The 13,763-nt window shown below is 37.6% G+C and overlaps 1 protein-coding gene across 4 annotated transcripts in view; it reads right to left on the reverse strand.

The window, feature by feature from the left end:
* Positions 1-13,763, reverse strand: part of ambra1 (autophagy and beclin 1 regulator 1) — a 198,099-nt gene that overhangs the window by 16,063 nt on the left and 168,273 nt on the right. For all 4 annotated transcript variants that reach the window (XM_062962254.1, XM_062962198.1, XM_062962362.1 and 1 more), the window contains 2 exons: positions 1,229-1,321; positions 511-704 (listed from right to left, as the gene is read on the reverse strand). In XM_062962254.1, the coding sequence (XP_062818324.1) occupies positions 511-704; positions 1,229-1,321 (287 nt within the window). The remainder of the gene's footprint in view (positions 1-510; positions 705-1,228; positions 1,322-13,763) is intronic.

Here is a 13,763-nt window from a genome sequence, read left to right on the forward strand (position 1 = left end):
GTATACCGTGTTTCCCCGAAAATAAGACAGTGTCTTATATTATTTTTTGCTCCCAAAGATGTGCTAGGTCTTATTTTCAGGGGATCTTATTTTTCCATCAAGAAGAATTCACATTTATTGTTGAACAAAACAATGAACATTTATTATATACTGTACAGTAGTTTTCATCACAAACCAACATAACCAAACCAGACAAACTGTGACTCCGGTCAAGAATTTCTTGTTATTACCATTATTTCTATTTACAACCCGTATGTACATTTACCAATTCTGCATTCTCTGGTGTTTTGTTTGGCGGGTGCCAAGCATGCTTCCAAACAAAAACTTTGCCAGGTCTTACTTTCGGGGGAGGCCTTATATTTAGCAATTCAGTAAAACCTCTGCTAGGTCTTATTTTTTGGGGATGTCTTATTTTTGGAGAAACAGGGTATGTAGATATATTCCTTTTGGAATGTTTTCCTAGCCAGTATTCAGGGGGGTTTCTTTTGCTACTGGCATACATTCTCTTACCTTCCGTAGTCCCTGAAGCAGAACCCCCTGGTTCTTGAACCTCCCTCTCCGTTTGTGTTTCTGCATTCTGCAGCTGAGGAGCCAGGGTCTGCGTGCCCTGTGATGTCACAGAGGTGGTTGGGTTTCGTGGCTGTAAGCCTATGGCATTCATTAGGCCCATGTCCCTGTCTGTCCTCCATGTGGCCCTGCTAGTTCTAAAGAGAGACAAAAAGAAAAAGAAAAAAGAAAAGAAATAAAAACATTAGAAATGGAAAGAAAAATATACTAATCCTTTATGTCCCACAATTTTATCAGGAACACATTAGAATCCTAATGGAGAATTATCTAGATGGTATTTAGTTATCTTCTGTTTTTCTACTTGTATATTTGTCTTTGATTAAAGATATGACCATTAGTCTAACTCCTGTAGTTATTATGACTGCTGGATCCCATAACTGTTTTAGACTGAAACAAATCCATAGTTATAAACTTATTAATTATCTTGATTTCATGTAATGTTTTTATACAAACAGCAGGTATGGTTTTCAAACGTAGTGAGAGAGGTATTTTAAAATTTCAAGATACGCTGGGCATTGAACGAATAGAACCACCAGTACTATGCCATCTAGTGATAGTCACATGCCACTGGGAGAATAACACTGAATTACACTGAAAATGTAATGGGAACATAAATACACAACAAATGATTGCTTCAATACTCTTCCTCTGTGAGACTTACCCAGGCCGCTCGGTGCTCCTACTGTTGGAATGCACAGTGAAGACGGTCTCATTCAGCTGGTCCCAGTAGTATTCAACTCCAGAGTTTAAGGCCCTGTAACCCAAAAGGCATAAGGAAATTAGTGCAGTTAAAAATTTAAAAGAATAATATTTATTTACTTATATTGAATTTACAACCCACTTTCCTCCCATGAGAGAATACAATTAAACCATACAAAAGTAAACATTATGACATAATTACATTACTCACGGTATTAAAATAATTCAAACCTCAAGTTAAAAAATAAGATGAATTTAAAAAGATAAAACATCCATGTAGCCAACACTATTAAACTAAAAAACCCATTGCAGCAGATGTTATCATTGGCTATACGTTAGTTATATGGTCAATACCAATATACTAAAGAATATAAAAACCTGCAGCAGTTGTTATCAATATTTGCTATAAAGACTCATTCCCACAAAAGTATTAAATGTCTGTACATTTTTAAGATCATAGAATCATAGAATAGTAGAGTTGGAAGAGACCTCATGGGCCATCTAGTCCAACCCCCTGCCAAGAAGCAGGAAATCGCATTTAAAGTACCCCCGACATATGGCCATCCAGCCTCTGCTTAAAAGCCTCCAAAGAAGGAGCCTCCACCACAGTCAGAACAAATCTAAAAATTAGCCTGGTGACATTCCCTTTGGTCTTACAAGTACATGTAACTACAACATAACATATGTCTTCAGGAAAGCCACACACACTAAGACATTTTATTCCACAAATGTGCTGAAGTCACAACAGATCGTCACAATGCAATAAAACATTTGTCTATTCTTGGCACATGAGATGTCTGACATCAGATAAGGCTGCAAGACAAACGCCTATGTTCTCGCAACTCTATTCACACTTTTAGAACTGTTCCGGCACAACGCAACTGATACAAGAGGTCTGTTACGTGGCACAAATAACACTTTCCAAAAACATCATTAAACTGCAAGTTTTTCATGTTCACTGAATTATCAAGTTTAAAGGAAAGATATCCCAGGCTTTCTAACTGGAAACCATCTCAAGTTATATGGTGGTGCACCAGTTAGCATTTGTCTTGGAAAAGACCTACATGTATAAGCCCTCTTCAGTCTCAAAATGAAGCAAAGGTAGAAAACACGCACTCAAATTGACTAGCAAAAATGGTAAGTTTGTCAGACGTTTATCCTATATGTCTGCATTCTTCAATGTGGAGGACTGTTTAAATTACTCCCACTGGTGATGCCTGCTGCCACTCCAAGTCCTCTTGGGGAAAGGGGTGGGATATAAATAAAGTTTTATTATAATTATTATAATTATTATAATTATTATGATTATTATGATTATTATTATTATTATGATTATTATTATTGCTGCTGCTGCTGCTGCTGCTGCTGCTGCTGCGTGGGGAATAGTTCAATTACCGAGTTTTCCACCTCAACTGTGCCATCTTCACATTAAGACAAATGTCCCAAAGTAGCAAGATGAAACTCTAATGTACAGGAGGAGCTTATGGAAACTAAAGAACAAGTTCCATTTCATAGCTATAATAAATAAACAAACCCGGTCAAAAAAGAGTCAGTGGCAGAGTCCCCTATAGAGCCTAATGAAAGCTGACCGGCTTCTCAAAGAATCGGGTAGTAATAAATAATGCAAGCACCACTAAAGATACATAAAGAGAAACATGCATCAGGCTACAGCTGAGACAAGATAATATGTCTACTTTAACATTACTTTAAATATTCTGAATATGTACTTCTTTTTCAGTATGCTTTCATGGTGACCCCAAATATATTTTTCCATCCAAGTGTCACAGACAGAACGCCACCAAATAAAGTTCAACACAGTTTATTAAAGTTACAGAACTAAAAAAAATGCCCGTAAGAAACAAAGGACTAGGCAAACACTTGCCTTCAATGTGAAAAGATACAAAAAGACTCCGCTAGTTTTAAAAACGGTTCAAAAGATAAACCGGATTAAACAGGAGTTTAATCCGGGTTAAATCAAAAATGCTTACTTCAGCCTGGCAATTTAAACAAACAAAAGTTGATAAACAGGGATTCAATATAACACAAATAACTGGCAGCAGATTCCTCTCTGCTACTCAAAAGCTACGATTGAGTAACTAAGTTGTTACTCCTCCGTGCAACGAGCGAAATCCGGGTCCAGGCACATCAATCAGGGTAGCAACGGTCAGCAGGGTCCCAATCCGGTCCAAGGTCGAAAGCCAGGTACAGACGTCTTTAGTTCACAAGTTCCACCGATAGCCACAGAAGGGATAGTCCGAGGTCGTAGTCAGTCAGTCAGTCCAGCGTCAATCCAGAGTAGGCAATTAATGTCCGCCAAAAAGACGACGGAGGTCCAAGCTATCAAGATTAAACACAAGTTGCACAGAAAAACCCCACACAGTTCCTCCCGCCGTCTATGCCCAGTGTCCTTAGTAACTTACGTATTCAGCAACGAATCACACCCGTCTTCAGGAAGTTCCCCAACAAGAGCCCAAGCGTTCATCCAGATTACCTTGCCCAACGCAATTAGCCATTGATTCTAGACCCCATTTTATGCCAGTTCATAACTCATCGCTGTCAGCTGCTATCCTAATTCCAGGTGCCTCCTCATCATCATCCTCATCAGAGCTAAAACACCTTTGACTACGCCCCACAGCATCCCCAGCTGTGGATCCCGTTCCATCCCTCCAGCCCGTCCACGGGTCCGATCCTGCAACCCGCCAGTCGCCTCCCATGCTATCATTGCCGGTGACACCCAAATCCTCCCTCACACGAGTCCATTCCATGTCATCCTCCTCTGAGCTAACCATCTCTTCCTCCATTCCCTCGGTAAAACCCTCAAAGGAGTCTTCGTCTGTTGGTTCTGCAAATAAGTCCCGGAGCCGTTTCCTTTCGCGCTCCTCAAGAGAGTCTGACTCTCGAGGAGTCTTACGACCTCGTCTCCTAGTATCGGAGCCAGAAGGCTCAACCATAACACCAAGTGAACTCACACAGAGCTCTATCAAGTCTGCTTCTAAGTTATAAGAATTTGTGCAGAGATCCCTAGATAATGCCCCAAGGGAAACACCCAACTGGTGAAACCAAGAAAGCTATGCAATTAATTATGAAATTAACCTGTTGTAATTAGTAATGTTATCTGGCATTACAGAGCTAAAACTATAAAATACTACAGTACATAATTTCTTGAAAACATATAGTTGGAAAGAATACCACACTGTAATCTCTTACTGCAACAGTAGGGCTTACATATATGTGCCTTCAAGTCACCTGTGAATTTACAGAGACCACATGAATTTATTTTTTCTTTTTTTTCTTTTTTGAATTCAGTGGTGTTTATTTTCAGTTTGCATCTTCATAAAAAAGCAATGAAATGGATCTATATACATGTATATATCCATGAACCAATAGAATACTACCTAACATCTATACAATATTCATATTGGGTTACACCCCCTCCTCCCACCCCTCCCATTTTAGTGACTTTCATAGGGCTCCTTAGGCAAGGAATACTCATAGGTAGTTTTTGCAGTTCCTGGCTCTGAAATAGAGCCTATAGCACTTGGATGCAAGAGTACCAATGAAAACCCAAGTACTAACCGGTGCTGGCCCTGCCTAGTTTCAAGATCTGACAGGATCTAGTGCTTCTAGGGTGTTTTGGCTTATGCAGGGATTAGAGAGAAAATATTAATAATTTAAGCTAAGTCAGAACGTACAGAGGCTCCAGTGAATAAAATAAATATATACTATATTAAGATGACACTGTATGCATGCTAAGGAATTCTAAAAATGTTGAAAATTTCTTACAAAATGTATTTGAATATAACAAAAATGTGAAAACTGTTGTCAGATGTGATGCTCACACATTTTATTCTGTGCCTTATACATAACGAGGACTAAGCAAGACCCTTGCATATTTACAGATGTGTAAGTTATTTTTGTCTGACCACTGACACAATGTTCTTACACCATCTCCCAGCAAATGGCTTGCAATGTACAAAACAAATAACGTTTGAAACTATTTTTTAAATAGTGTTTAAATGCTTATGCTTTAAAAAATAACATCTGAAGCAAACCTAATGGCACATGTCTAGGTTCAGCTAGGACAGCAAGAGGTCTTAAGGTCAAGGTTTCTTGAGAAGCTTTCATTACTAATTCTGAAATTTTCCCTTGTAGATTCTTTGGCATAACTGCAGTCTCAGTATAACAGGCTGAGTAATGAGGTGATCTGGCAGGATGCTAGGAATTACCATCTGTCAATTACATCAGGGAGGGGATGACGTGAATCAAGATCTCTCTGGTTATCAGAACTTAGATAAAAGTAAATAACAGTAAGCTATGAAATTAGTTTGTAAAGTAGCTTCATATCATCCATTTGTTTTTAATATTGGGCTACAGTGCACCTGTTCTGTAGTTCTATCCTCTAAGTACTGCAACAAGGTTCTATCTTTACACAAAATACTGACAGCAGTGAGGTTTCAAACTCATTATACGAATTCATATTTTCTAGGAGAAATTTTGAAATACATGCCAATAATTAAAGTAACTTTGACAAAGAATTATAACTTAAAGACCGAAATGCCAAGGGATTCTTGTCCTTCGACTCTTAACCCGTGGCTAAAAATCTGGACCCTCAAATACCAGTATCAGTGGACAATAAAAAGCTAAGGGAAAGAAATTTCTAATAGTAACACAAACACATACACATACACCCCTTTGCTGTGATATCCAAGAGATTACCGAGTTTACTAATGAGTTACCCAGACCATCACTTGCATTTCTCTCCCTCTTCCAGGCGAATTTATAACATTATATTGGTGCGTAGTGATCTCAGGTCAGGGCTTCTCAATCTTTGATCTTTCAGATGATTTTTTGACATCAGCACCCAGAAATCTCAGACAGCATGGAGTTAGAGTCCCCAAAATCTCAAGAAACAGTCTTTAAAAAGCACTGCCTTAGACAACTGAATGAACCTCTGAAGAGATGAGATTATAGGTGAGAGAGATGTCACATTCTGTTTCTGATGACAGCCTAAATGTAACATCACAGTCTCAAATAGATCAGATCCACTGAATTCTAAATTCAAACTCATGTAAAATGGTTTCAGACCCCTTACACCTTTTCTCTTTTCTGGCCATTTTCTGAACTAAAAGTTTTTGGCTGACTTTCTCACTTCTCTGTAGGACTATTAGTGTTGATTCTGAAAAACAAGTCTTTCAAAAATAAAATCGTAAAGTATATACCAACTTCTTTCATTTCAAATGAACCTGGAAACTTAGGCATACGTACAAAAAATAGTATGCAGGTGAAGTTTGTTACACTGAGCATTTAATCTACAGAAGAAGAGCAATGATCAGAACAAAGATACATCTAGAATACTCTGGAGATATGAGGCAACATAAACAGACTTGGAATTGCCATAAGAAAGATACACTCTCCTTTCTGAGAGAAATTATTAGGAATCAGAAAGATGCCATCTCTTTGCATTTGTTGGGAAACAGTAATAAATTGAGTTTGCAATGGAGAGAGTTCAAGCTATAAGATAATGGAATCCATTCACAAGCTTTAGGAAAGAATATCCCCTGATGGCACAGCGTGTTAAAGAGCTGAGCTGCTGAACTTCTGGACTGAAAGGTTGCAGGTTTGAATTGGGTGTGTGGAGAGAGACCCCACTGTTAGCCCCAGCTTCTGCCAACCCTAAAGTTCAAAAACATTGAAATGAGAGTAGATGAATAGGTACTGCTCCGGTGGGAAGGTAACGGCGCTCCATGCAGTCATACCACATGACCCTGGAGGAGTCTACGGACAACGCCAGCTCTTCGGCTTAGAAATGGAGATAACCACAAACCCCCAGAGTCAGACACGACTGGACCTAATATCAGGGAAAAACCTTTACCCTTTAACTTAACTACCACCAATTCCTCAATACTTTATTTCCCATACCACCATACTTCGCCACAGCAACACGTGGCCGGGCACAGCTAGTAATTTTATATACATGATGTTTATTAATGCATTTAATAACAAAAAAGAGATGATGAATGTACAGCTCTCAGATGCAATGTAAAAAGCTATGTGCTCACCTGTATGAAACATTCTGTTTCTACTACCACTTTCTAAAGACATAAAGAGGTGGTGCTAGCTAAGCTTGTCCTCTTCCTCAAACACTAAACTGTCTTGAGCAATGGGGGGGAGGGAGGGTGATGGTAGGATGAGGCTGTCTTCAGAATGCAATATTCGATTTACATTAATATCGCAAGTGTACACTGGTGTACGTCCTGTTAAGTTCAGCAGGACTTACTCTTCAAAGTGTATAGAAGTGTAACTAAAATGAACTATACGAATCAGTTGAATGCTTTCATTTAAAAAAAACAATACTTTGGGTTTTTTTCATAACTATATATTTTAAAAATAATTCAATTCCATTTGTCCTCCAGAGCTAAAGTCATTTTGCATGATTCTCCCCACCTCTACACAGCCACAGTTTTATCCTAATAACATCCCTGTGAAGGAATTAGGTTGAGGTTAATTTGCGATTTATGAGATTTACAGGGAAACTGAACTTGATATATATACACCATCTTGTTCCTTTAATTTGTCCCTGTGGGTGAAGGATTCTCCATCTTTGGAAGTTTTAAAACAAAGGTGGAATGGGCAATTTTCAGGAGCACTTTGATCATATATTTCTGTATAGTCAGGTGTTGGACTAGCTGGATCTTGTGATCCCTTCCAACTCCAAGATTCTATGACTCTATGATCTAGTCAAATCCATATTTTTTTTTTTGCAAATAGAGTGGATCTAATGAATCAAAGGGAGTTTAGTGATTCTTGAGTTCCCTTATTGTGTAACTTTAGTTGAGAATAAACCATTAACTTTTTCTAATCCCAATAAACAACCCCCAGTGTTTGATGTATGAGAGGACATACATGTTTCCAGGAGTAGTGGGTGGAAGAGTTGAAGATCAGAAATAAACTGTAAATGATAGGTTGATAGTTGTTACTTTAAGAAACCATTCTCTAAAATGGCAATTTCTAGCTATGTTAAAGACTACAAATCCCATCACCCCCAGATAGCAACTGAACATGAGGTTATAGTCCAAGCATCTAGAAAGCACCAGGATAAGAAAGGCAACAAGATAAAAAGAGTCAATGTAAAGGTGTAAACAATAAATTGTGCCATTTGAGGGATGCTGTCAACCTCTGTGACATATATAATCTTCTTTTAAAGTTAATTACAGTAGAGTCTCATCCAACATAAACGGGCCGGCAGAATGTTGGATAAGTGAATATGTTGGATAATAAGGAGAGATTAAGGAAAAGCCTATTAAACATCACATTGGGGTGTGATTTTACAAATTAAGCACCAAAACATCATGTTATACCACAAATTTGACAGAAGTAGTTCAATACGCAGTAATGCTATGTAGTAATTTCTGTATTTACGAGTTTAGCACCAAAATATCATGATATATTGAAAACATTGACTACAAAAATGCGTTGGATAATCCAGAACGTTGGATAAGCGAGTGTTGGATAAGTGAGACTCTACTGTAAGTCTGACCTTGGAAGCTAAGCAATTAGAACTTGTGGGAGACCACAAATAAATATGAGGAAGGAACTAGCAAAACTACTTCTGGATATTCCTTGCTTACGAAAATCTTATGAAATGAACAGAGTTGGCTTAAGTTGACAGAAGCATATGCGAGCACATACATCCAAACAGCTAGCATCAAACAATACCTTTTAAAAATCCCCAATATTGATAAGATAAACAGAATTTGACCTTTGGACCCCATAACTAATAGCTCTATGTACTATTTATTTTGTAATAATCTTCCTCTTCTGTACATGGTCCTGGGGGACAGCCTTGTCCATAAATAAAAACATCTGCAAGAAGAAGGTTGCTATGTGAAGAAATGAACTATCTTCTAGCAGAAGAAATTTCTTATTCTCCATTTAGGCAAGGAAAAGTGAAATTTATAAGCCTGACAGAAAGCAGCTTTGCTCTACAGAATCTCACTCTGAATAGAAAGTTAAAACATTTTTGACACCACTGAGCAGAGAGCTTTTTAACAGACAAATGTGAGCTTACCTTTTACAAATACTTTAAAGTTACAATTTTAAAACTGCTCGGGCCATGTTATGTATGATGTTCTTTACTTGTACTATCAAATAAATACATTATAATATTTATTACGCCTATTACATCAGTGCTAGACCTGCTCCTGGAAGCTTGGTTTAGCTTTCTGTCAACTACAATAGAAAACTGCAAACCATGACTATATTTATTTTTGAATGTGCAGGTACTGTTAGATACTGTGCACTGGTCCCCCAAATCGGTAAAAATACTATCTGAACAGAACCAATATTGATTTAATTTGAGGTATTCCAGAAAGCTACTATCTGAACATGATCAATATTGATTTAATTCAAAGTATTCATGTTTTTTGAATTGTTCAAAGAAGTTCACATGTAAAAATTAGCAAAAAAAAGATGTTTCAGTCTGGCATTAGCAGTTACTATGTTATCCAAAGGTAATATGACAGACAGACATTTCATTTTATTATGTCAGCTCTGCTGGTAAAAGAGTAGACAAGCTTTAAGCTTGTCTACAGGGTGCACTGTTTTTGCATAGCACCTGCCATTTTAAGGCAGTATTAAATGGTTTTCAGTCAAAAAAAGTACTTTATTATTTGTCTTAACATATCTGTCTGTTACACTGCCTAGGATTCTTGCACAAAATATACAGTGTCTCAGTTCACCAGGTAATGTGTAATAATCAGACTCTACAACTGAATAAACCATGCCAAAACAGAGAAATGCTAAGTAAGGTGATAACAGCCTTAGTCTTCTATCCCTTAATATGTTAGATCCCTTGGAATAACTTAAGCTCTTTAGGTCCTGTCAAAACCAAAGGTGACTTAAAATCCCTAAGCAGCTTGAACGACACTGAAACCTCACAGCATTTTAAATTATGTGAGTCCTTACATCAGCTTAAAGTTCAGTCCACTCTTTAAGCTAGGTATAGTGATTGGCCTATTTTAAACCCCAGCTGTGGTCAAGCAATCATTATCAAATGATATTCAGGCTTTCAAACATTTAGAAAAAAAATTGTAGAAAGATGATTCTCAATTCATTAAACTATATACTGTAAAAATAAGCCTATGCTTGAACTGAATATCAAAACATTGTGCTAAGTTGTCAGCCTACAGTAGGCTTAAGCTTAAAGCTACCAGTTTTCTCATCCTAAAATTTAATGGCTAGCCAATTTGCAGAGCAAAACTACTTTGATATTTTAATTGTCTTCACGTGGCTTCTCTTCTCTTGCTCTCAGAAGGTAACAGAGGAAGGAGATGCGTGGGTAGGAAGGAGAGACAGAAACAGATGAAATGGCATTTGTGGCAGGGTTTTGGTAGTGGTAAAATCCATTCCCCCTGCTCAGTGACAGAAAGAAATTTCTGTCATTTCATTTTGTAACAAAGGCAGAGGCAAGAGATATAGTTGTTTCTTTCATGGCTCCTCCTGGGCTTGAGCTGTGCCATCTGTCTCATCTCTTCATTTCCACTCAAGGCTTCTTCAACCCAAATTCCTCTCCTAACTCAGTTTCTTGCACTTCTCTCAGCAAATGGGAAAACTACCTGGTCTCTTCTTCCCCCTTTATCCCTGCTGGAGATTGAGAACTAAAGTCTCCCTCCAATTACTTATCCATCCTGCTTTCTTGACCCAACTTCGGGATCTCTTAAGAAGTCAGCAAGTGCCCTATTTCACTCCTCTACTTAAAAAGGAAACGGTGTGTGGGGTGGGGTTAAGAGGCAAAAGGAAGCCAACATTTAGCTAGGCAGACAAGACTATGCCTGTATTGGTTTTCTTCATAGGTTTCATTTATCTTTATAGATAACACACGTTAAAAATTATCTCAAAATCTGGAAGAAAGGAACAGTCAGTTTTGGTTAAGAGAATAAAAAAAGAAAAACTGAAAAGCCTCTTTACTGTCAGCTAGCTAATCAAATATGGGCTGGAGTACATATACGAGTACATCAGTAAGAGCAGGAAAGCGCAGGAAAGAAAGCTTACCCACTATCACTTTTTGCATACTGTTATCCAGAAAAACCGTTCTACGAAGACCTGGTTCCATTAAAATCAAGAGAAAACAGAAGAGTCCTAAGCAGCCTACTGTGACCAATTTGTAAAACTCATTGTGCATTTTAAATGCTTTATTTCATAGAACAGATTCAAAATTAATTACAGAATGTTCTGGATTTTCCCATTGCTTCTATTTGTCATATTCAAATGGATTTTTTTTTAGTTTGTGATGCCTGAAGATATAGACAGAACACATGGAGAGACAATCTAACTCTCCTGACCCTGCTCCATTGTGGCTTATTTGATTTGCTGGGTAGTGGGTAGCAAGAATACTTAATATCCCACAGATTTTCTATTAATGTAGTCTTCAAAGCATCTGTGATGAGGTTATTACTAAAAGAAACTAACTTTATACATGCTGATGTCACTATTGGCCAATCTCAAATGTATCATTTGAGGATATAAGTTAGAGGCAGATAATGTTGTCTAGCTCCCAATATTCTGAGTCTGCAACTGCCTTGGTCAGCCTGGTAGATAATTTATACTCCCAAATTATCTTCCCAAACTACTTGCTCTGTTTCTTCATCAGTTATTCATTATAAGGTAGTGGAAGCAGCCCTGAGTCCCTTTGGGGAGAGCAAGTGGGTTAGAAATAAAATTTTATTATTATTATTAAGTAGCCCTATAGTATGATTGATCCAGATTTACATTCCACCATTGCAAACATAAATGGTGGTATTTCTCCACCTTATATTGTGAAAAACAAACTGATCTGAAATCTGGCACTGTAGAAATAGTCTACGTGAGAATGGTCCATGATGATTTAGTGGTGAAAGAGTTAAGAAATACCTTCTAGAAACTTAATTTGATTAGTAGCCATGTTCATTCTGCTGTGGTTCAGCTTGCCGGCCAATTTTTCATTTGTATTTATTTATTTAAAACATTTATATTCCACTCTTCTCACCCCAAAGGGGACTCAGGGCGGAGCACAACAAATATACGCCAAGCACTCCATTTGTACAATGTCTTTTGAAAAGCTGCTCTGATTAAAGAGAAGGTCTCCCATATGCCATGTTTCTAGAAATAGCACAAGTTTGTAACATTTTTATTTAACAGTTATTTTTCATTCCATTTTAGATTATGAAGCTCATAATGTACATTAATCCACATGCTCAGAACTCATGGTCCATCTAGCAAACTATGTATGACGGAAGCCAGGGAAAATATAGAATGGGAATGTGTATGGTTGGCTAATAGGGAGACAAAAGACTATGCACAGAAGGGAGTACAATCTCCAACATCAGGAAGAAAATTCCAGTTTATATATGAGCCAATAATCAGAACATTTTTTAGAAATGGAAATAGTTTTCATTGTCATCTAATGTAATCCCCAGGCCAATCTTTTGAAGGGATCTTTTTGTTCAGCCAATTAAAATAAGAAAGGCTATCACTGTCCCAAGTGCCAGCATAACGTAACGTAATACATGGAGTTAAATTATGAACCAAGGAATATTACCTATTCAGAACAAAGTTGTAGCATTTGTGAAACCCTGAAACCTATATCTGTAAGGAACTCTCAACACATTCCTTTGTACTACCAGGCAAAAAAAAGTATTTAAATCACACACCCTGAGAATCCACAACCATGCCAGTTTATGACAGTAGACAATCTGAAGAACAAATATCCCAGTCAGAATGTTTTTAGATAACATATTCAAGATCCATCAGGTGAAAGCAGAGCTAATGATAATCTTTGTTCATTGATGAAGGGGGAAAAAAAAGTCAAAGGGACAGGCCTAGGCTCTAAAATCACTATACATAAAAAAGAACCAAAAACTTGACAATGAGAGAAGGAATTTTATGAAAAAATAGTCATCAATAGGAGATACATTCAAAAAAGCAAAACTGGTTGAAAACCTATGTACTTATAACATGAAGAGGGGCATTAAAATGATGTAATCTAAATACATAAATGAGTGATGGCATCATGGCGACCAACAAAACAACAAAACTACAGGCCCCCCAACCTCGAAATTTGACAACACAACCCATCATCCACGCCTTTAGGTTGATACAACAAAAAGAAAAGAAAAATAAAGTCCTAATTTAAAGGGAAAGGAATAATTGTTTTTATGCAATTGCTGCCAGTTAGAGGACTAATGTCTGCCCACTTGGTCTCCTAGCAACCCACTCAGCCCAGGAGAAAGGCAGACATAGGCCTCAGGCCTCTTCCACAGATTATCTAATTTGCACTGGATTATATGACAGTGTAGACTCAAGGCCCTTCCACACAGCTATATAACCAATTTATAATCTTATATTATATGCTTTGCACTGGATTATCTTGACTTCACACTACCATATAATCCACTTCAGTGTGCATTTTAAACAGCTGTGAAGAAGGGGCCTCATATAATCCAGTTCTAAGCAGATAATAT

The sequence above is a fragment of the Anolis carolinensis genome, chromosome 1, assembly GCF_035594765.1.
Source record: "Anolis carolinensis isolate JA03-04 chromosome 1, rAnoCar3.1.pri, whole genome shotgun sequence".
NCBI classification, from domain to species: Eukaryota; Metazoa; Chordata; class Lepidosauria; order Squamata; family Dactyloidae; genus Anolis; species Anolis carolinensis.